The 23033-nt window shown below is 36.8% G+C and overlaps 1 protein-coding gene across 2 annotated transcripts in view; it reads right to left on the bottom strand.

Annotated features, from left to right (window-relative positions):
* USP33 (ubiquitin specific peptidase 33) overlaps window positions 1-23033 on the bottom strand; it is a 65769-nt gene that overhangs the window by 5672 nt on the left and 37064 nt on the right. The window contains exons 11-21 of one of the 2 annotated variants that reach the window (XM_047871628.1): window positions 20820-20960; window positions 18971-19086; window positions 16988-17160; window positions 16786-16880; window positions 16132-16165; window positions 13545-13590; window positions 12712-12892; window positions 11790-11916; window positions 10941-11110; window positions 9742-9823; window positions 8597-8705 (exon numbers count right to left, since the gene is read on the bottom strand). In XM_047871628.1, coding sequence (XP_047727584.1) covers window positions 8597-8705; window positions 9742-9823; window positions 10941-11110; window positions 11790-11916; window positions 12712-12892; window positions 13545-13590; window positions 16132-16165; window positions 16786-16880; window positions 16988-17160; window positions 18971-19086; window positions 20820-20960 — 1274 coding nt within the window. The remainder of the gene's footprint in view (window positions 1-8596; window positions 8706-9741; window positions 9824-10940; window positions 11111-11789; window positions 11917-12711; window positions 12893-13544; window positions 13591-16131; window positions 16166-16785; window positions 16881-16987; window positions 17161-18970; window positions 19087-20819; window positions 20961-23033) is intronic. The other variant, XM_047871629.1, reaches the window with a different exon arrangement.

The following is a 23033-nucleotide window of genomic DNA, read 5'->3' as shown; positions in this document are numbered from 1 at the left end:
AACAAAAAAAAAACACTTAAAAAAAAAGATACATGTTTTTTTCTACTTCAGGTTAATTTCTCTAAACTGTTGCCCTAATAGTTGTTCCTCCCCTCTAGTCTCTTCTAAAATAAATATGCAGTGCCTGGGTGGCTTGATTTCAGCTCAGGACATAATTTCATGGCAAGTCCTAAGTCAGGCTCTACCCTGGGCTCAATCTCTCAGTCATCTTCCTCACTGGGTGTGGAGCCTGCTTGGGATTCTCTCTCCCTCTCCAACTGTCCCTCCCCCAGTTGCTCACATGCTCTGACTCTCTCAAAAAAATTTTTTTAATTAAAAAAATAAAATAAAATTACCTATTAGAAAAACATTGGATTCTGTATCTATCCAACATGTTGAAACTTCTGTTTTCCATCTGTTTATCCTTGTGTTTCATTTTAGGAGAAACTCTGCAAAACCTTTCAGTACACCACTTTGCTCTCCAGCATTATTTATGCTGCTATTCAATCAACTCATCTGTTGAGTTTTGTTTTTATGATATAATATCTTTATGTCTTTATCTCTCTGAGGATCAACTGTAATTTTTTAATGTTCATTTATTTTTTATATAGCACGGGGGGGGGGGGGGGGCGGGTAGAGAGAGAGAAGGGGACAGAGGATCCAAAGCGGGCTGTGTGCTGACAGCAGTGAGCCCAATGCAAGGCTCAAACTCACAAACTGTGAGATCATGACTTGAGCCAAAGTCAGATGCTCAACCGACTGGGCCACCCAGGTACCCCCAATTGTGTTTATTTTAAAGCTTAATTTAAGAAATCACAATTCTATGGATTAGAAACTACCTAAGATAAGTCCTTCTTTAACTGACCCACATCTCCTTATTTACTGCTGTATCCACGCAAAAACCTTTATGCTTGTTGCCTTGTACAATGCAGGGGACAGAATGCTGAGGTTATTATTGGTGTCTGCCACTTTCAAGCTTGAAATCTGTATGATATTTCCTGTGGCCTTTGGTTTGCTTCTTCAACCTGATCCTATCTACTTTTTCAATTTTTCAGAAACTCTACTTAAGTTCCAGTCTACCAAGGGCACCCATATTTGTACTCCAGTGTTAAGTTTTACACTCACACACTGTTTTCTTTTTTTTTTGGGGGGGGGGGGGAATGTATGGGTGGCTTAATCTATAGAGCATCCAACTCTTGATCTCAGGGTTGTGAGTTTAAGTCCAACACTGGGCATGGAGCCTGCTTTAAAAGGGGGGGTGGGGAGTAAATTTATAGTTTTGCAACACAACCATAAACCATATTTCTGACACCCCAAAAAGTTCCCCTGCACCATCCTACAATCAATCTCTTATTCTCAGCCCCAGGAAACCACTGATGTACATTGTCTTCATGGTTTCCCACTTTTCAGATATTTCATATAAATGGAATTCAACATCACATAGCCTTTTCACATCTACTTTCCCCTGGCCTAATGTTTCTGAGATTCATCCATGCTGCTGCATGCATCAATACTCCAATCTTCTTTACTACCAGTAGTATTATTCCATTATAGAGCTATACATTTTGTTTACCCATTTGCCAGCCGATAACATTTCAATGGTTTCCAGTTTAGGTCAATTATGACCAATACTGCTATGACCATCTGTACACACGTTTCTTTTCTATTATTTTTTTTTTCAACGTTTATTTATTTTTGGGACAGAGAGAAACAGAGCATGAACGGGGGAGGGGCAGAGAGAGAGGGAGACACAGAATCGGAAACAGGCTCCAGGCTCTGAGCCATCAGCCCAGAGCCTGATGCGGGGCTCGAACTCACGGACCGCGAGATCGTGACCTGGCTGAAGTCGGACGCTTAACCGACTGCGCCACCCAGGCGCCCCTCTATTATTTATTTTTAATGTAAGCTTTACGCCCAAGATGGGGCTTGAACTCACGACCTCAAGTCACATGCTCTACAGACTGAACCAGCCAGGCACACCTCTTGTGAACATAAGTTTTTGTGAACCTAAGTTTTCATTTCTCTGGAGTAAATACTCAGAAGTGACACTGCTGAGTCACGTGCACTTATGCTTATTGAACCTAGAAGAAACTGCCAATCTATCATTTGGCATGTAACATTTTGCATTCCCACCAGCATGTGACGATTCCACTTGCTCTGCATTCTTGTAAGCACTTGATATTATCCAGTTATTCTAAGAATTGTGTGATGGTATTTCACAGGTTTTAACTTGCATTTTCCTAATGATTGCTGATAGTGTACCCTTTTGTGTGTTTACTAGTCACCCCTTCTTAGAGAGAATGTCTACTAAAATATTTTCCGTGGGGCACCTGGGTGGCTCAGTTGGTTAAGCAGCCAACTCTTGATTTCAACTCAGGTCATGTTCTCACAGTAGTGAGATCGAGCCCCACGTCGGGCTCACATTCATGGGAGTCACTGACCTTATCATGTGGCATCACCTAAAAGCTGCTGGCCTATTGAAGACTCAGTTTTTGTGCATGGGTGGCAAAATTTTGTGGGGTTGGTACTGTCCTCTGTGGTATGGTATATGCTCCAAACTAGAAATCAGTATATGGTATTTTCCCCATAACCAGAATACATGAGGCTAGATACCAGGTAAAGAAAGTACCTAATGACATAGAAATCTTTGCTTCTCATCTCCACAACTTTGGCCTCTACTAGTTTGGAGGTATTCAATTCCACAGGGAAACAACAATGGTTTTCTGGACTAAAAGTTGAAATACTCCTCTGGTTATGTATGGTTCCTCTAGTCACTGAACCAAGAGGCAGAGTGGGTTACAGTACTGGGTATTTAAAGGCTGAAATAAAATGGCCACTATACAACAGGAACAAAGAGGCTTATGTCTGAAAACCAGATTATACCTACTGTATTAGTTTCAGAGGGCTACTGTATAACAGATTACCATACACTTGGTATCTGAAAACAGATATTTAATCTTCCAAAGTTCTGGAGAACAGAAGCCCAAAATCAAGGTGTAGGCAGGAACATACGTTAGGGAAGATTTTAGGGGAAATTCTGTTCCTTGCCTCTTAAAGTTTCTGCTTTGTGGCTATATATTCCAAGCTCTGCCTCCTGCCTACATATGGCTTTCAGCTCTTCTGAGTCTCTTTCTTCTGTAGGTCTTTTTATAAGGACATTGATCATTGAATTTAGGGTACATGCATATAATCTACAATGATCTCATCTCAAGATCCTTAAGTTAATTACATATGCAAAACCCTTTTTCAAATCAGGTCATAATCACAATTAAGGTGAACTCACAGAGATTAGAACATGGATATATCTTTTTGGGGGGACTGCCATTCAACCCACAGCAAGCACCATTCAGTATTTCCAAACCCAGAGGTTAAAAGCTAATAGGCAACTAGAGAAATCTAAACCAGGCAAGATTACAAAGACCTCAGATTCTTCAGTAATGATGGTCTGGGAAAATACAACCACAACCAACTTAAGTGCTGATTGAGAAAACAGAGAATATGAAATGGGTAAATGATCAGCTGTACATACATATTTCTTCCTTACCACATATACATATCTGTAAACATTTAGCAAATTTGTAAATAATTACAAATTTACTTTTCTTCCTCTACTATTTCATATAAGGTATACTGGTTGTAGTTAATCTTATAGTTTATTCTTCACAGTATGAAAGGGATATTATGACTGAACTGACTGAACTAAAGATGAATGACTAACATCCAAAAATGGATATAGTGACTCATAGAACTTTGAGTCTCCCAAGTTTAGGAAAATGTAAACGCAGCATGTATTGGTACATGAGCTGGTTGCACGGTGTTAAACAGAAACATGATATTGTTGCTACTGCTGTTGCTTACATGCATGAATACTGAGGTGACAAGAGACAGACTTTACTGTACAGCCAATAAAGCATCATTTCCATTCATTCTTACACTCCCTTCTGTGAAGAAGAGAAGCCTACATTTTCCAGGATCCCATGCCAGGAGTACTACAGATTAGGCATTATCAATGATCTATGCAATATATAGAAGGCACAAAAGAAAGCAACTTCTCCCCTCTGGTGGCAGCTGTGAGTAGGACTGAAGCATCCACAGATGGCATAAATAGGATTTTGCCACTACTGCCAAGCATCTTCCCGAGAATCCTTTACTTGGTGTCACAGGCAGCTAACATCTTTAAAAGCAGCAGCATCTTGTGTCTTATGAGCATCCTGAGAATAACCCACCAGGGTCCTGAGATTAGCAGGTTATCAAGTTTAATAGATTTCTGAGCATTATTCTGAGAATTACCAGTGGCAAACAGTTGAGATAATTTCCAGGGACTGCACAATTTTAAATTTTTTAACTTGGAAACGATCTCAAACTTACACGAAAACTCCAATATGACACAAAGAAATTTCCTTTACTTAGACCATGGAGAGTAAGCTGCTAAGCAAATGTTCCTTTCCTCCAAACATCTTGGTGTACATTTCATACACACAAGGACATTTTCCTACGCAACAGAAATGACTAAAAGTTGGAAATTAACATTGATATGAACCAGCCACTTCTCTAAGGAAGGCTGGTACCTTTTAGTGAAGAAAGATGTTAAGAGGCCAGGACCTGATGAAAGCTAGGTATTTTCAATCCTATTGGAATTAGCATTGCTCCCAGGCCCTTTCAGTGACAAAGGTAGGGAATTAACATATATACACATCCATCTGCTTCTATACATGTGTACACATACACACATTTGTACCTCTGTATGTATGTGTGTATATATGTATCACCATGAGTTCACAAAGATACCTATAAGTCCAATCTAGTAACATGATCCATTTTAGTTTTCTCCCTTTGCATACCTGTAACTCTTATCTGACAATGAGAAATGTGGCTCTCAATATACTTATTATTTGATCAACTCTACATATGGAATCCATTCCTCAATCCTATCACCCACTGCACCCCAACCCCCAGCCAACATGGGTATCCATTTTCAACCCCTGGGCTCCAACCCCCTTGACTGGGTCCACACAAGAAGCTCTCCTTAACCTGTTTGGGCTCTGAAACCCCCACGGGCCACCTCTCCTACCTCCAGCACAGCAGCCTATCCCACTTCTAGATACCTTAAGAGTCAGCAATAAGTCTAGGTAGCAATAAGTAAGTATCTTCAAAGTACTGTTGTCAGTAGCACAGTTCCAACTTTTTATTTATGGTCCAAACGCCATAAATGGTCTTCTTGACCTTCACTGACTAGTCCTTTCAGTAGTTGTTTAAGTATTTCTTTGCCTATATTCCTATTATATTCAAAATACTTACAATAACTTCTGTTCCCCCAACCCTAATGGATATAGTCATTAACCATTTATTCAAGCATTCATGGAATGAACTATTGTGTGTGTGTGTGTGTGTGTGTGTGTGTGTGTGTGTGTGTGTGTGTGTTTATTTATTTCTGAGAGAGACAGAGCATGAGCAGGGAAGGGGCAGAGAGAGAGGGAGACACAGAATCCAAAGCAGGCTCAGAGTCCAACACGGGGCTCGAACTCGTGAACTGCGAGATCATGACCTGAGCCTAAGTCAGATGCCCAACCAACTGAGCCATCCAGGCACCCTGGAGTGAACTATTTTAAATATTCAACTATAACTTGCCTCCTTAAATTTAGGAAACAAATGAGGCCTAAGCACAATACACAAATTGATACCTATATTATCTTCCTGTGTGTGTGAAAATTTCTTTACTTTAGGCAAGGGCACACACAAAAAATTCTAAATCCATGAAGAAAAGCAAGTATGTATACATGTGTATGATGTGTGAACATGTGCTGGGCAGCCATAACATGGAACATACTGTTCATGTCTTGTCTTTTAATGTTTATTTATTTATTTAGAGAGATAACAAGCAGGGGAGGGGCAGGGAGAAAGGGTGAGAAAGAATCCTCAACAGGGTCCAAGCTGTCAGCACAGAGCCCGACATGGGGCTCAATCCCATGAACCAACTGAGCCACCCAGGTACCCCCATCTCTTGTCTATTTAACAAGTTCCTCTCCTTTTTTACTGAAAGAATCTCAATTTTCTCTTAAAAAATAACCCATCCCTCCACCAATATAGTCTTTGTAGGATTATCAATGCACATGGTTCTCAGGTGACTGAAACTCTATTAGGATTCTCTACTGGAACTTTGGACCATAAATAAAAAGTTGGAACTGTGCTACTGACAACAGTACTTTGAAGATACTTACTTATTGTTACCTAGATAAATGGAACTGTACTAGTCCTTGTCCGTAAATCCTGGTTGTTTATTTTTTTTAGTGTTTACTTATTTATTTTGAAAGACAGAGAGCATGTGTGCAGGGGAGGGGCAGGAAAGAGAGGGGGGGTGGAGGGGTGGGGGGGAGAGGGGGTGAGAGAGAGAGAATGAGAATGAATCCCGAGCAGGCGCCATGCTGCCAGCACGGAGCCGAACATGGGGCTCCAACTCATGAACTGTGAGATCATGACCTGAGCTGAAACCAAGAATCAGATGCTCAACTGACTGAGCCACTCAGGCACCCCCATAAAACCTAGCAGTGTATATAAAATCATCATCATCACCATCTAGACTGGTAATCTGCTATAATTAACCAGTGATACTACAACAGTTTCTCTTCTTTACTTACTTAATTACCTATGAATTACTTCATTTTGCCTCTCTGAATTAGTGCATATCATTAGTGCATGTTTAAATATGTCTTTTTTCCTCAACCACTATAGTATTTTAAAACTTCAGAGCCTAAGACCATCAAACAGCTCTAAGCACACAGAAAAACCCTGAATTTGCATATGGATGGGTCATTCAGTCAGCATATACACATTAAATGATTCTGAGTATAGCTGACACATAATGTTACATTAGCTTCAGGTGTACAACATAGTGATTCCATGTTTACACATTATACTGTATTCACGACCAGTGTAGCTACCACCTATCTTGATCCATCGCTCTTATGGTAGCATTGACTACATTCCTTCGTGACTTATTCATTCCATAACCACAACCTATATATGTATCCCTGTATCGCCCACCTCTCCCCCATTTTTAAATTTTAAATTAAAATGGTTTTTAATTTACTTGCATGTTGATCCTTTTCAAAAAGTAGATAATCCAATTTACTTTCAAATCATCAAAGGCTAATTCTGCTATATTGGTAAGTCTGTGAAAACTGCACAGATACAGTTTAAACTTCCTTAAAAAATCAAATAGATTGGGGCGCCTGGGTGGCTCAGTCGGTTAAACATCCAACTTCAGCTCAGGTCACGATCTCGTGGTCCGTGAGTTCAAGCCATGCGTCAGGCTCTGGGCTGATGGCTCAGAGCCTGGAGCCTGCTTCCGATTCTGTGTCTCCCTCTCTCTCTGCCCCTCCCCCGTTCATGTGTCTCCCGTCTCTCTCTGTCTCAAAAATAAATAAAACAGGGGCGCCTGGGTGGCGCAGTCGGTTAAGCGTCCGACTTCAGCCAGGTCACGATCTCGCGGTCCGTGAGTTCGAGCCCCGCGTCGGGCTCTGGGCTGATGGCCTGGAGCCTGGAGCCTGTTTCCAATTCTGTGTCTCCCTTTCTCTCTGCCCCTCCCCCGTTCATGCTCTGTCTCTCTCTGTCCCAAAAATAAATAAAAAACGTTGGGAAAAAAAATTTTTAAAATAAATAAATAAATAAATAAATAAATAAAACGTTAAAAAAAATTAATAATAATAATAAATATATATAATATAAATATAAATAATTTATATATATATATATATAAAAAAAATTTATATATATATATATATAAATAATATAATATAAATATAAATAATAAAAATAAATAAATAAATAAATAAATAAATAAAACGTTAAAAAAAATTAAAAAAAAAAATCAAATAGATTATTAAAAAAAACACACAAGGGGCGCCTGGGTGGCGCAGTCAGTTGAGCGTCCGACTTCAGCCAGGTCACGATCTTGCGGTCCGTGGGTTCGAGCCCCGCGTCGGGCTCTGGGCTGATGGCACAGAGCCTGGAGCCTGTTTCCGATTCTGTGTCTCCCTCTCTCTCTGCCCCTCCCCCGTTCATGCTCTGTCTCTCTCTGTCCCAAAAATAAATAAACGTTGAAAAAAAAAAATTAAAAAAAAAAAAAAACACACAAGCAAACAAAAACCTGGTTGTTTAGCTCTTCCTACTGATTCTGTAATGACCTTCATATTGTTGCTTGCAATCAAGGAATGCTTCTTAATATACTCATTTTGAGGAGTATATTTGAAAGTATAGACAGTCCCACAAAACAATACTATATTTCACAAAAAGATGGAAGTAGAGAATGCAGTCTGGGTAGATAATACTTCCAGAAAAACACTAAAGGAAACCTGTAATTTACCATTTCAATAAGGAGACTTCTTGCAAGTACCAATCTGTACAACAAAATCTTTTACCAATCCATGAAAACAAAACCCCACAAAAGGAGACCTTAACTCACTAGAATTTTAATGACTTGTTGGAGGTCTCTGGCTGTTACACACCCTGAACACCTACAACTCCTTCATCTAATCATTTCATTAACACAACGATTCTGCTAATTGCCAGTGATCTTTATCCTAAATCACATTTCCAACTTGAAAAGCATAACTTTTACCCGAATAAAAATTTCCAGTTCAGTTTTTCTTCTTTTTTCAATTTTCTCTGCCTCAATTTGACAAGTGTGACAAATGTACAGATGGTTGACAGCTGGTCCTCCTCCATACCTAAAGCAAGAAGAATTTAATAATTATGATAATGTTAAAGAAAGTTCATGTTCTAGGAAATCTTTACTAGGCTAAATCCCTAGTAAAGAATCAATCGCCACAAAAAAATTCTCATCATAATTAAACTAACGTAAAAATCAAATAATTATAACAACTTGATTTTATGTTTATCAGGATGACTATCAATGTATTAAGTAACCTGCTTTATATTTTAACTTTCCCATACAGCTACTTCTGCTACCAAATACGCTAGAGGTAACAATACAAAGTAAAAGAGGTGGCTTGCAAAAAATTACAATACAACATGTTAATGCAGCCATAGTCTTAAGTTTTAATCAGAAAGAGGCTTTCCCTGGCTTTTAAGTAAGAATTCATGGAATGAATTATTTTCAATATATATGTATTTTTGAGAGCGAGTGTGTGTGCACACAAGCGCAGGAGGGGCAAAGGGAGAGAGAGAGAGAATCTTTTTTTTATTTTTTAACTTTTCCTAATGTTTATTTATTTTCAACAGAGAAACAGTGCACAAGCAAGGGAGGGGCGGGAGGGAGGGAGGGAAAGAACCTTAAGCAGGTTCCAGACTGTCAGCACAGAGCCCAAGGTAGGGCTTAAACTCATGAACTGTGAGATCATGACCAAAGCCAAAATCAAGAGTACCATGCTCAAATGACTGAGCCACCCAGGTACCCCACATTTTCAATATTTAACTACGGAAAACACAGTAAGAAAATTATACATGAAATGTTTTAAAACAAAATTTAAAACTTTAAAATCTCAGACTTAAATATCACCCCTATACTTCTACAGATACAGATAATTAGAACATAAAAATCAGAATTAATTATCTAGGCTTGGGCCACGTTAACTATGAAGTCTTCCTGTTCACTTCAGAGTGAATAATGACAGGAAAAAAGAGAATTTTCTACATAAGCGACATAAAGCATAAGGAGCATATGTGAAACAATACAATCCCCTTTTAACAAGTTTCACCAACTGATTTTCATAATACCATATTGTCTGATTTAAAAAAACAAACCTGCTATACAGGTTATCCCAAATGTTCTGAGGCAGCATCAAAACCAGGTCTTCAATATAACCAGCTTTTCGTGGAGGAACGCCTAAAAAAGTTTAGATGGGTGTGTTTCATTCTTAAATTCCTTTATACAACTTTTAAAGGTTAAATTCATTTTTAAACTGATTAATCACTGGAATTTTTCAATCAGTATTCTTAAAAATTAAGTATTTCTGGTGACTACATTCCTAAAAATGAACCTACTTCTTGAAGTAACTAGAGAAAAATCAGGTAACCGACATCTTCAAGTAATTTATGTAAATCCTTACTAAGCATTGACTGTGTATTGGGGGAAATCAAAGGAAAATAAGAGACACTCTTTCCTTCATGGAGCTTGAGCCAGCAAAAGACATGAGGCACTTATATAACTATAATAAAAGGCAGTCACAGATAAATACCATAAAAAGCTTATGGGGGGATTCAGAACTAGAAGAGCCTTATGTTAGTACTTCAAGTAGGGAAATAATAAGAAATAAATTCACATACAGAAACATTTCAAGGTTTAGGTTTCTATATTCACTATGGGACATTCCTACTATCTCTTGTGGTTTCACTGCAAAAATAGTTAATTAATAAGAATATTGAGTCTTCAACCATGAAATTTAATCAAGGTATCACACTAACATGTTATTTATCATGAGAACAAACACTAACATAGCCAGTCACAAAGGCGTAAGTTATATTTAGCAAATAACTATACAAGGCTTTTTTGTTAAATTCCAAGGACATGTCCATACTTAGGAAAAGAGCCAGCTATTAATTTAAGCAAAAGGGTAAAAATCATGGATACAAGGGGTAGCTGAATGCCTCTCAGCAGAGAAGAATAATGTGTAATAGAAGTGCTCACTGTACTATAACTGGCTGTGTATGGATCTGTCTCTACTATGAAATTAGAAAACAAACAGTGTCTTTGGTATTCTCAGGGTCTAGCACAGGGTTTGGAACAGATTCTCAGTAAATATCTCTCCTATGAAGAGGCTACAGACTTCCTATAAATAGAAGAAAATGCCAATTTCTAAAACTAGAGAATTAAACAGATTTAAGTTGGATGCAGATAAAGAAATGGAAAATAAGTCGAAGAGGAAAACTCTTGGCTCCTTCTTAATCTGTAAATTATTTAAGAGCAAACATCTACCATTACTTTCCAATTTAGGATTTCTTACCTCCGTGAATACAGAGAAAATCATTATTTGAAATAGGGCCAGGTTCAGCAAAAGTCTTAAATTTATTTAGCCACTGTCGAGAAATGTAAAACTGAAGGAGACTTGGTTCCATTATGTTCAATAAATTTGATATCCTTCGTCTCTCTTTTTGTGCCTCTTCACTGCTCTTCCTATTAAGGACAATGATTCATTAAAGTTAATATGCATTTTACTCCATCCGATCAGTTGATGGATTTTTCCTCTTCCTTATTAGACTTAGCACACACAGTAATACTATGAATCTTATTAGGCTTGGGAATTATACAACAGAAATATATTTTGTATCACCCCACCCCTAGCCCCAACTACATTATACACCCCTAATGGGCAACACTGTATCAGAACTACTGGTATCTACATAACCACTGGTATACAGCTGGCGTTCAAATGTTTGCTAATAAAATCAACCTAAATAGTTCATCTACTTTCTTCTTTCAGTAGTTAGTAATCTTTTTACAAGATACTGAAAACTACCAAAGATCTATTTTTATAGTAATACCTCCTTTATTAGCTATTTTAGGAGAAAATCTGGTATTTAACTCCTACTGTCATAGACTAATTTATTAAAACCAATCTTTCTAAAACAAAATATATTCATTTACCTTTCAACTAAATGATTTAACATTTTCTTAACAAAAGATCATTCTGCATGCAACCTTTCACTTTACTTACAAAATGAAATTAGAAAAAAGAACAATTTCTAATCTTTACTCAGCAATACATCTTGAAAGTCTTAGAAGTAAAAACCCCAAAGTGAGATGTTCTTTCGTATTTGTCAAAATAATCTATCCATGAGAGTTACTTCCTTACCTATAGAAAAGGACATAAGCTTCTGCATTTTGTACAGTAGATTCTGAAACTTCAGTGACACTCTGATCATCAAATTCATACCAGAGATTATTTAAATTGTTTCGGCAGTAAGCAATATAGTGTCCACCTGAATTTGAGTTGAAAAAATTTAAATAATTTCAGCAATACAAGATTAACACAAGAATTAAAGTACTTTTTGAATCCTCAGTTCCTAGCAGAGACAGAGATATAGCAAGAACTATGCATCTATATTTTTTCCAGTATGTATCCTCACCACCACCACCTGAGGAAATGAAAATAAGGACAAAAATGTAATCTTAAAAAAAGTGAAAAATATAATCTTTTTATTTATTTATTTTGAGAGAAAGAGAAAGTGCAGAAGCAAGGCAAGGAGAGAAGGGGAGAGAAAGAGAGAGGGAAAGAGGGGGAGAGAGAGAGAGGGGGGAGAGGGGGAGAGGGGGGGGGAGAGAGGGGGGGAGAGAGAGGGAGAGAGGGAGAGAGGGAGAGAGGAGAGAGAGAGAGAGAGAGAGAGAGAGAGAGAGAGAGAGAGAGAATCTCAAGCAGGCTCTGTGCTATTAGCACAGAGCCCAACGTGAGGCTTGATCTCACAAACTGTGATCATGACCTGAGCTGAAATCAAGAGCCAGATGAGCCACCCTGGTGCCCCCCAAAAATGATCATGTTAAAGTCCTTAATATTAAGCTTTATACAAAATATTTCCAGTATTCAAAACTTTATAGCAAAATCATTCAATTACCTAAAATTTTCAGACCTGTTTATAACAACCAAATTACAATAAAACTAAAAAATAAAAATCTATTTTTACATTTCTTTTATTTAATCAGGTCTTATTTAACAGATCAATGCAGACCGTTACTTTTTTTCCCCCTGATCGAGACATATGTCAAACCTATATACTTACTACTTGCAGTTCCATGATGACAAATGACTGACAGAAGATCATAGGTAACAATCTGAACTGGACTATCTTTTGCAAGAAATGGCTGAAGATCCAGACCTTCCAGTGGAAATGAAACATGGGTACTGATTTTGGTGGAAAACATCAGTTCATGTCTGAATCTTTTAAGATGGATGCATAAAATCTAACAGAGAAAGATAAGATTATTTAAAATTCTATTGTTTTATATACTAATAAAGGAATCTATTAAATATAGGTATTGAATTAAGTGTCAAGGTTACACATTACCCTACAATGATGATAACCTGATTCTAAACACATCAGAATATGGAAATGGTGAAACCTGGTACTTCCTAAGTTCAAACCTGCTGGCTTTTCTAATTTTATATTATACCTGCAAAATCCTATACTGTCTGATTAAACTGTGTTCAACACAGTTTTACAGATAAGGGCACTTAGTTGGTATGTAACTGAGTATTTTTTTCAATTTATTTATTTTGAGAGAGAATGCAGTAAAAGCAAGCAGAAGAGGGGCAGAGGAGAGAGAGAATCCCAAGCAGGCTCTGTGCTGTCAGTGCAGAGCCCGACATGAGGCTCCATCCCATGAACCATAAAATCACAACCTGAGCCGAAATCAAGAGTCAGCTGCTTAACCAACTGAGCCACCCAGGTGCCCCATAAGTCAGTATTTTAAAAATGAATAATCCTAATAGGGTATATGAACATAACAACTGGTCAATAGAACCACTCCATTCTTCAACCATGCTACACTGTATTATGTTAATGTTTTACATTCCTGTAACACAAAATGAACTTAATTCTAATAAAGCCCATACCTCAGGAAATTTTTGTACTTTACAAAACTTTACTCCATTCCTTAATCTGGAAAGAGAAAAAAAAAAAAAAACAGATTTAAGTAAACCTGTTTCCCATATGAATCTACAAAGTATTTTTAATTTTTTTTTTTAATGTTTATTTCTGAGAGAAAAAGAGACAGAGCACAAGCAGGAGAGGGGCAGAGAGAGGGAGACACAGAATCTGAAGGAGGACGCAGGGCTCACTCACAAAATGTGAGATCATGACCTGAGTTAAAGTCGGACACTTAACCGACTAAGCCACCCAGGTGCCCCAAAGTATTTGTAAATATACAGCAAAATATTTTAGAAAACATAGGGACAAAATATGCTCACTACTGAATTATATGCTACCCATTTAAAAATACATACGAATGACAACAAGGCTATCATTCAGAACAGGAGAGGAAAAAAAAGAGAAAAGAGAAAAATGAAGAAGAAAAAAAATACTAATGAAACATTGGAGTCTCTTAATTAAAAAAAAAAATTTAAGCTATCAGTAATATTAATTCAGGGAGTTAGTTCTTTGAGGAAAAAAACAACTTTATGTTTATTTACTGAGAGAGAGAGAGAGAGAGAGAGAGAGAGAGAGAGAGAGAGAGACAGCAGGGGAAGGGACAGAGAGAGAGAGAGAGAGAGAGAGAGCAAGAGAGAGAATCCCAAGCAGGCTCCAGGACTAGATCTCACAAACTGTGAGATCATGACCTGAGCCAAAATCAAGAGTCGGATGCTAAGCCGACCCAGGCACCCTGAAAATTATTATTATTTTTTTACATTTGTTTATTTTTGAGAGAAAAAGAACATGCACACACATTAGGGACAGGCAGAGAGAGGGGGAGACAGAGGATCCAAAGCAGACTCTGAGCTAACAGCCATGTGGGGCTCAAAACCACAAACCATGATATCATGACCTAAGCCAAAGTCAGATGCTTAACTGACTGAGCCACCCAGGCACCTCCTGAAAACTACTTTTTTAAACAAATGTGCTACTGTCTATGGCCTAGCTATGCCTTTGTAACATCCAGATATCAAGTAAAAATAAGTAAAATAAAATCCCAATATATTATATTGGCCAATATATTATATATTGGTCAATATATTATAACCTTTATTACTTAAATTTTATTATTATTTTTAATTGAGGTATACTTGACAGATAACACTGAATTAGTTTCAAGTGTACAATATAATGATTCAATATTTGTATACTTTGCAAAATGATCACTATAGTAATTTTAGTTCACATCATGTGTCACCATATATAGTCACAAAATTTTTTTTTCTTGTGATGAATGAAAACTTTCAACATCTACTGTCTTAGAAAATTTCAAATATGAAATACAGTATTATAAACTATAGTTGCTATGGTGCACATTATATCTCCATGACTTAATTTATAACTGGAAACTTATACCTTTTGATCCTCCTCACCCATTTTTCCCACTTTCCAATCCCACTCTGGCAATAGAATCTTTACTCTTAAATGTAGAAACAAATAACTTGAATTAAAGGGTGGTTAGTATTAATGAGTATTAATATATACTTGACAGGTATCTACTTTGGATTTGGGGCAGATGCAAGGTTCTTTTCCACCTTCACTAGTATCTTTTTCCTAGTTCATGTTGGTTTTCAAGGAAAGTTGTCCCTCCAGGCCAAATCCCTCTTCGTCTATTAGCTACAGCTTCAAGGAGTCAAACTAATAAATACTTCCCAATTCATAAGAGGTGTATGTTCTTCTAGAAAGTACAAAACAGCTTTTAATCCTTACTGACCAAACAACATACCATTCCTTTTTGGCATGACGAGAACCAATAGCTACAGATCAACACTTCCCTGGATTATGCTAAACAGTAAGATGTTTATTATGAAGGTTCTAGTTCTTATTAGGATCCCATTATTTTTCTCTTACAGAGATTCAGACAAATTTCTCAGTTCACACAAACATATCTGCCTTCAATCCTCCAATTACTTTTCTTTTCTAACTTTGCACCACAAAGGCTTAAAAGCTTGAGTTTATTATAAGACTTTTAAAAGGCAGCTAGTAGTAGATGTAAAGAAACAATACCATACTTTTCTTAACTTTCTATTCTGCCATCATACAACAGGTAACATCAAAGTTAGTATAACCTTTCTGAATTTTATACAGATTTGAAACTTTGTTCCTTTATAGTCACTTTGACATCCTGAATCTAGCCTGTTCATCCAGAAAAGAATATTGCCCTATTTATGATGGCAAACTCATATAATGAAAATGTGTATTATACATCATAGTATATGTTTTATACCATATTTAGAAGATGTTTTATGCAAAATTATATACTTATTTTATATCTCAAAATACATATAAACTTTCACATCTTAGATAAGCCTATTAAATTTGTTAAACTTTTACCTCAAATTTGTTTTACAGAAGAGCCAGTCTCTCTATTTTTACTTGGACAAAGCTTATTAGCCTTTATTTTTCTAAATAAGGTGCAAAATTAACTCCACATACCTAATTCAAGTGACCAAGAAAAATATCATTTATAATACAAAACATGTGATTCAAAGCACTATCAATGACACTTACTTTTTGCATTTTTCACAACTGTACATATTGTCACCTGGAAATAGAACAGATCTGGTCATTCCTCTCAAAATAAAAGTAAGTTACTGTATTTTTTTTTGGTTCTGCAATTCTTTGACTTTGCCATATGCTGATTTTGCAGCACAGTAACACAAAGCTCACATTTTTTAGTCTCTGCTCAAGAATCAATTCGTGATGTTTACCTTGCCTAAAATACCCTCTCCTCTCTCTCTTTTCAACCTTGCAGGCCTATCTCAAAAAAATATCCTTTCCTGACTTTACTGACTGCCTGTTATATATTCCAGCAAGGTGCTGAACCCACAAAAACAGTGGAAAATCTTAAATATTATGGAGGAATTCAGAGTACTCCTGATATACAACATTTATATGGGTTGAATTCCCTTCTTTGAATCCCTCACCATATTGTCTTATACTACAGGAATTTGTATCAATCATTTCAGGATATGATTTATATTATTTATATTTATATTGCCATGGTAGATACTGGCAACTATGATGATGATATATATGGGCAAGGGCTGTTTAAGCCACCTTAAAACTTAGCTTTTATAAACACATTTTATATTTAGTCCCACTAGTATTTTAGATCACTCAAAACAATTTAGCCATAGTTGAAGACTATTTCATATTTCTTACCTTTTAGTTCATCTCTGGCAAAGAAGGCAGCAAGACAATCTTGCAAGGTTACTACTGGACCCCAAAACCAGCTAGGAACACATGAGACAACAAACCTGAAACATTATTGATAGAAGAAAAAAAAAAAAAAGGAAGTGTTCTGCCAGTACAGCAGAAACAGCAGCTATAACATTCAATTAGTACAAGGAAAATGCATACATACCTCTTCACATATTCCATGAAAAAAGCTATCCACCCTTGTGGAGCATATGCTTCGCCACATGATCCTGCTTTGACTATAGAAGTTGGGTGACTGGATGAATGCAGCTTAGCAAGGTCTTCCTTGCCAGGAATTGGCAAGGACAGATCTTGAAAGGTCTCGAGGGTTACAGACACCTAAAATTGTTTCGTGTTTAAAATGGGATGAAAATAATCCAACACATTTATGAGAACAAATCTTAGACTGCAAAGCAATTTATAAGCAAAAAAACCCCAAAATATCAGTAACAGTAATAGCAATGGCAAAAACACTTGCTCTGTACCAGGTGCTGTTCTAAATTTAATCTTCACATAAATCTTACGAAGTTACTACTAACATTCCCATTAATCAAGGACACTGTGGCATAGAAAAGTACATCCAGCCACTGTAGCTTGAGCTCCAAACTCGTAAGAACTATTACTGCATTTGTTTTTGGAAATGACATCTCATGATGGTTTTTAAAAAGATGTTGGGGCGCCTGGGTGGTGCAGTCGGTTGAGCATCCGACTTCAGCCAGGTCACGATCTCGCGGTCCGTGAGTTCGAGCCCCGCATCAGGCTCTGTGCTGATGGCTCAGAGCCTGGAGCCTGTTTCCGATTCTGTGTCTCCCTCTCTCTCTGCCCCTCCCCCGTTCATGCTCTGTCTCTCTCTGTCCCAAAAATAAATAAAAAACGTTGAAAAAAAAATTAAAAAAAAAAAAAGATGTAAAACTTGGCATGTAATTTTTAAAAAGCTGAAAATAATTCAAGATAATCCAATTTAAATATTTGGTACCCAGGGGCACCTGGGTGGCTCAGTCAGCTGAGCGTCCGACTTCGGCTCAGGTCATGATGTCACATTTGTGAGTTCAAGCACCACGTCAGGCTCTGTGCTGACAGCTCAGAGCCTGGAGCCTGTTTCAGATTCTGTCCCCCTCTCTCTTCCTCCCCTGCTCATGCTCTTTCTCTCTCAAAAATAAATAAACATTAAAAAATAAAAATAAAAAATATTTGGTACCCAAACAGCCTACATTAAAATGATGCTATTGAAAGCTCTTAGATTTGACTTAAGATCCTACCACAATAGCTGAAAACTTACTTTTGAGGGTTTTTTTAATAAGTCATTTTATATTCCTTAATTCATTACTGCACTGAAACAAAACCACTCTTAAGAAAAGCTCAGGGGCGCCTGGGTGGCGCAGTCGGTTAAGCGTCCGACTTCAGCCAGGTCACGATCTCGCAGTCCGTGAGTTCGAGCCCCGCGTCGGGCTCTGGGCTGATGGCTCAGAGCCTGGAGCCTGTTTCCAATTCTGTGTCTCCCTCTCTCTCTGCCCCTCCCCCATTCATGCTCTGTCTCTCTCTGTCCCAAAAATAAATAAAACGTTGAAAAAAAAAAAAAACTTTAAAAAAAAAAAGAAAAGCTCAAAGAAACTCATAGATTTAGGGAAGATTAAAGAACTCATGATTTTAACTTATGCTCTTATGCATGAATCTGACACTACCTGTATTATCTGAGCCGTAATCTTAACAAAAGAAAATATTTATAAGCCATACCACCAAATGTAGAAGATACACTCACAGCCTTGTGCCTGTGAACAGCAACAGTTTCGCAGCATATGAATTTTATCAACCTTGGGAGGATATGCATGTGTTACCATTTATTGTTGCTGAGCAACATATCACCTTTCCATGTGACCAGAGATGAACAACGGAGTTAATTCTTGCTGCTAATGCATGCCTGTCCAATGACAGGTCAAGACCCATCCTTTCAAACTGATGTTGCTACTACTTCCAAAAAATAAATTCTACTCCTAGAATCAATTTATGCTGATGTAAACATAAGAAATACATGTATAACCATAAGTAGCAAGGAGAAAAAATTAAACTTTTCATCCCATTTGTCAGGTTTTTTTTTTTTTAAGACCATTTGACAGAAATTCCCTGCATATTATAATTCCCTCATACTCACCCTGTCACAAGTCAGACACTGCACTGAACTAATAATTGTTCCGTCAAATATGTCTGAAATAACACTTCGGTATTTCTTATGCTGTTTTTTCCTCTTTGGAGATGATGCAGATTGAGCTAGGATTGAAAAACAAGTGAAGAACATTCTTTTAAAAGGTAGTTCCTTTACCATTTTCTCTGGAATCCTTAACAGTAAAATTTACTATCCTAAAGTAACTTGTCAAAGTACCATTCAAGAGAATTACTTCAAAAAAAAATCCCAAGGGCGCCTGGGTGGCTCAGTAAGTTAAGCATCTGCCTCTAGATTTCGGCTTAGGTCATGATCTCACAGTTCAGGAGTTCAAGCCCCACTTCAGGTTCTGCACTAACAGTGTAGAGCCTGCTTGGGACTTTGTCTCTCCCTCTTTCTCTCTGCCCCTTCCCCACTCGTGATCTCTCAAAATAAATATATAAACTTTTTAAAAAATCCCAAAAGAAACCCGATGAAATAGAAGAGAGGTTCAGTCTCTCCAGCTTGACTTCAATCAGAATAGTTTTGCCTTTCCTTGTTTTTGCATCCAATAAGGTATTATTTGAAAAAGGGATTTAATAACTAAGTTTTGAGAGTTTTTTTTTTAATATATATACATTCTGAACAGATCCTTTGTGAGCTTCCTGATTTACAAGTATTTTCTCCCAATCTTATCTTTTCAATCTCTTAATAGTGTCTTTTACCAAGAAAATTTTTAATTGTTTCTGTTATGGATTTTTTTAAAACTTTGTCTTCTTTGCACTTTTTTTTTTTTAACGTTTACTTATTTTTGAGAGAGAGAGAGAGCATGCACAAGTGGGGAAGGGCAGAGAGAGGGAGATCCAGAATCCGAAGCAGGCTCCAGGTTCTGAGCTGTCAACTGAGAGCCCATATGGGGCTCAAACCCATGAACATTGAGATCATGACCTGAGCTGAAGTCAGACATTTAACTGACTGAGCCACCCAGGCGTCCCTTCTTTTATGGATATTGCTTTTGATGTCTTAAAAAAACTTTGTCCAACAAAAGGTCATGAAGACTTTCTCCTTCCTATGTTTTTTCCTAAGAGTTTTAGAGTTTTACATTTTGTAATACTGGAATTCTCATACATAGCCTAGTGGGAATGCAAAATAATACAGCTAAACTGGAAAACAATTTCATACAACATTAAGTATGAAACTAACATAAGACCCAATAACCTCATTTCTGGGTGTTTACTCTAGACAAATGAAAACTTATATTCACACAGAAACCTGTATACGAATGTTTATTGCAGCATTATCCACAACTGCCAAAAACTGCAAATAATTCAAATGTTCTTCAAAGTGAAAATGAATGAACAGCAGTATAATCACACAATGAAATAACTACTCAGTAATAAAAATAACTATTTAGACATGCAATGTGACTATATCTCAAATGCATTACAATAAGTGAAATAAGCCTGTTTCAAAAAACTATGTACTGTATGATTCTATTTATATGACATTCTGGGAAAGGCAAAACAATAGCAATAGAGAACAGATCAAAGGCCTAGGGTTTAGGGAGGGGTAGGGGGATGATCTAATTACAAAGAGTAGTTATGAAGGAATTCCTTGGGGGTGTTGGAACTGTTCTATATTCTGTTTGTGTGGTGGTAACAAGAATCTATGCATGTGTTAAAATCCAGAACTCTACACCAAAAGAGTGAATTCTACTGTATGTAAATTTGTGCCACACACACACAAAAATTTCAAATCATGGTTATATAAAATTATGCTGTTGATTTTAAAGTACTAAATATTTCATAATTAACACTTTAAATTATCAAAACGAAGGAACCTGAATAACTGAAACTTCTACCTTTTTTGTGTGTGGGTGCCAATCCTGGCCACAAATTGCCTGATTTAGGAGGGCTTGCTGATAAACGTGGATTAACACCTTCATTTGATGGGAGGATCTGTGATGTAGACAGGTCATTCAAATGGACATCAGTAATACATTCTGTAATATTTAAAATTTGTATTATTACCTTAAACAAAATTATCCCACTTATCAAATAATATTAATTAATTTAAAGGTTTCTTCATTTGAGATTTTAAACACAATTCCCATTAATAAATGTCAAGTGAAATATTTGATAGACAAAGTTCTTGCTAAGCAAAACAACAGTGATTTTCCACCTAGGAATCCAAATAATGTTTGTAACACATTACTGTGCTAGCAATTTAGGAAGTGAGCAGTGGTAACATAAAGCCAAAGAGAACTGTATTTGTTCTAATTTAGTATTTTTTAGTATTTATGATAGTTTTTAAAAAGCTTTGAAACTGTAGGAGAAAAAGATTATCTTCTCAAACTAACATAATAATCAAAATCTAAGAAGAATCTTAGGCAGAATCATAAATTATTTTATTCTTACTGTGATAAAAGGAAATACATCCCTTTATCAGAAAAGAACCTTTTTTAGAATGAAATTATGAATCAAGAAAATAAAAACTTCATGACCACTATCTTGACAGTTGTGCTGTTGGAGTCCTAGTATATATACAATACAGATTTCAGGGCAAGGGATTGTGCTCAATAAGTATCTGAAGAAAAAAGAACTGTTCATAAGGACCCTGAAACTGAATGACTTCAGAGATTTTTCCAGATAATGCAAAGTAAGTCACCTTTATTATTTTCACATAAGCATTTCTCACGATTCCAACCATGACTAAATGAAGACTGCGTAATATTAGAGGGAGAAAGAGTAGGAGACTCACTCACCCTCTCTGAAGGGAATAAAGTTAGTATTATCAAGGTCAGGGAATAAAGTTAGTATTATCAATGTCAGGGAATAAAGTTAGTATTATCCAGGTCAGGGATTGGCAAATGTTTCCTGTAAAAAAACTTGATAATAAGTCTTTCAGGTTTTGCACCCTATATACAGTCTTTGTCACATTTTTTAATCAGGTCTTTGTAAAATGTAAAAGCTCAGATCCCTGATCTAGCTCATCAATTAGTCACCATGTATAAGAAAAAGCCTGCTATGGAGCAATAAAGAACCACTACATCCCTTAATCAGGCTTTTGACAAGGGCAGGCTGAACAGCAGTCTATGGAAGCCTAGGCTGTCTTTCAATATTTACTGACCAAACAACTTCCAAAAGCATCTAAACTTCTAAAATAAGGCCACTGTAACTAAGGAGCCTAAAATGCTTTCCTGACTTTCCTGACTAGAACACCAATATGCACCACATACAGGTGAACCACTACTATTCCTGTGTTCAAGGAAATATCCTTTTTTCCTCAAGAAGAAATTTTGGGCTCATTCAATACCTAAATAATTTGTTTACTAGTTTTATTCTTTTCAAATTACAAAAGATAAACTTTTTTATGTTACTTGTCTGCCACTTATTTTAAGATCAAAGAACTTAAACTTCTGATGGTTTTTAATGTGCTTTGGAAAATTAAGTATCACACTAGGCCAAGATAAATTAACTTTTGGAGAAATAAAGGTAAAATGCAAAGCAATCTAGCCTAATTATCTTTCATCTGGCCACTTGCTCTTTTCAAAAAAAAAAAAAAAAAAAAAAAAGAAAAACAGGGGCGCCTGGGTGGCGCAGTCGGTTAAGCGTCCGACTTCAGCCAGGTCACGATCTTGCGGTCCGGGAGTTCGAGCCCCGCGTCGGGCTCTGGGCTGATGGCTCAGAGCCTGGAGCCTGTTTCCAATTCTGTGTCTCCCTCTCTCTCTGCCCCTCCCCCGTTCATGCTCTGTCTCTCTCTGTCCCAAAAATAAACGTTGAAAAAAAAAAATTTAAAAAAAACAAACAAACAAAAAACACTAGTATTCTGGTAATAATCTATCATAACAGGATTCATTATAGTTAAACTGCTATATCAAAATATATGCCAAATATTACATAGCTGATAGTATTCCAATTACAGTAGTCTAAATCTAAAAGTGTGTAAGATTACAGAATTGTAATTTGAGTTATTTTGCTTTTTCCCCAGGATCTTAACAGAATCCACATAAAATGACATTAACTTAATATTCTACATGCAAATATTGCTAAATTCTACTACTTAGCCCAAAAGT

Source organism: Prionailurus viverrinus, chromosome C1, assembly GCF_022837055.1.
Source record: "Prionailurus viverrinus isolate Anna chromosome C1, UM_Priviv_1.0, whole genome shotgun sequence".
Lineage (NCBI taxonomy): Eukaryota > Metazoa > Chordata > Mammalia > Carnivora > Felidae > Prionailurus > Prionailurus viverrinus.
The sequence above is the reverse complement of the archived record's forward strand: the minus strand, read 5'-3'. Positions and strand labels throughout refer to the sequence as shown.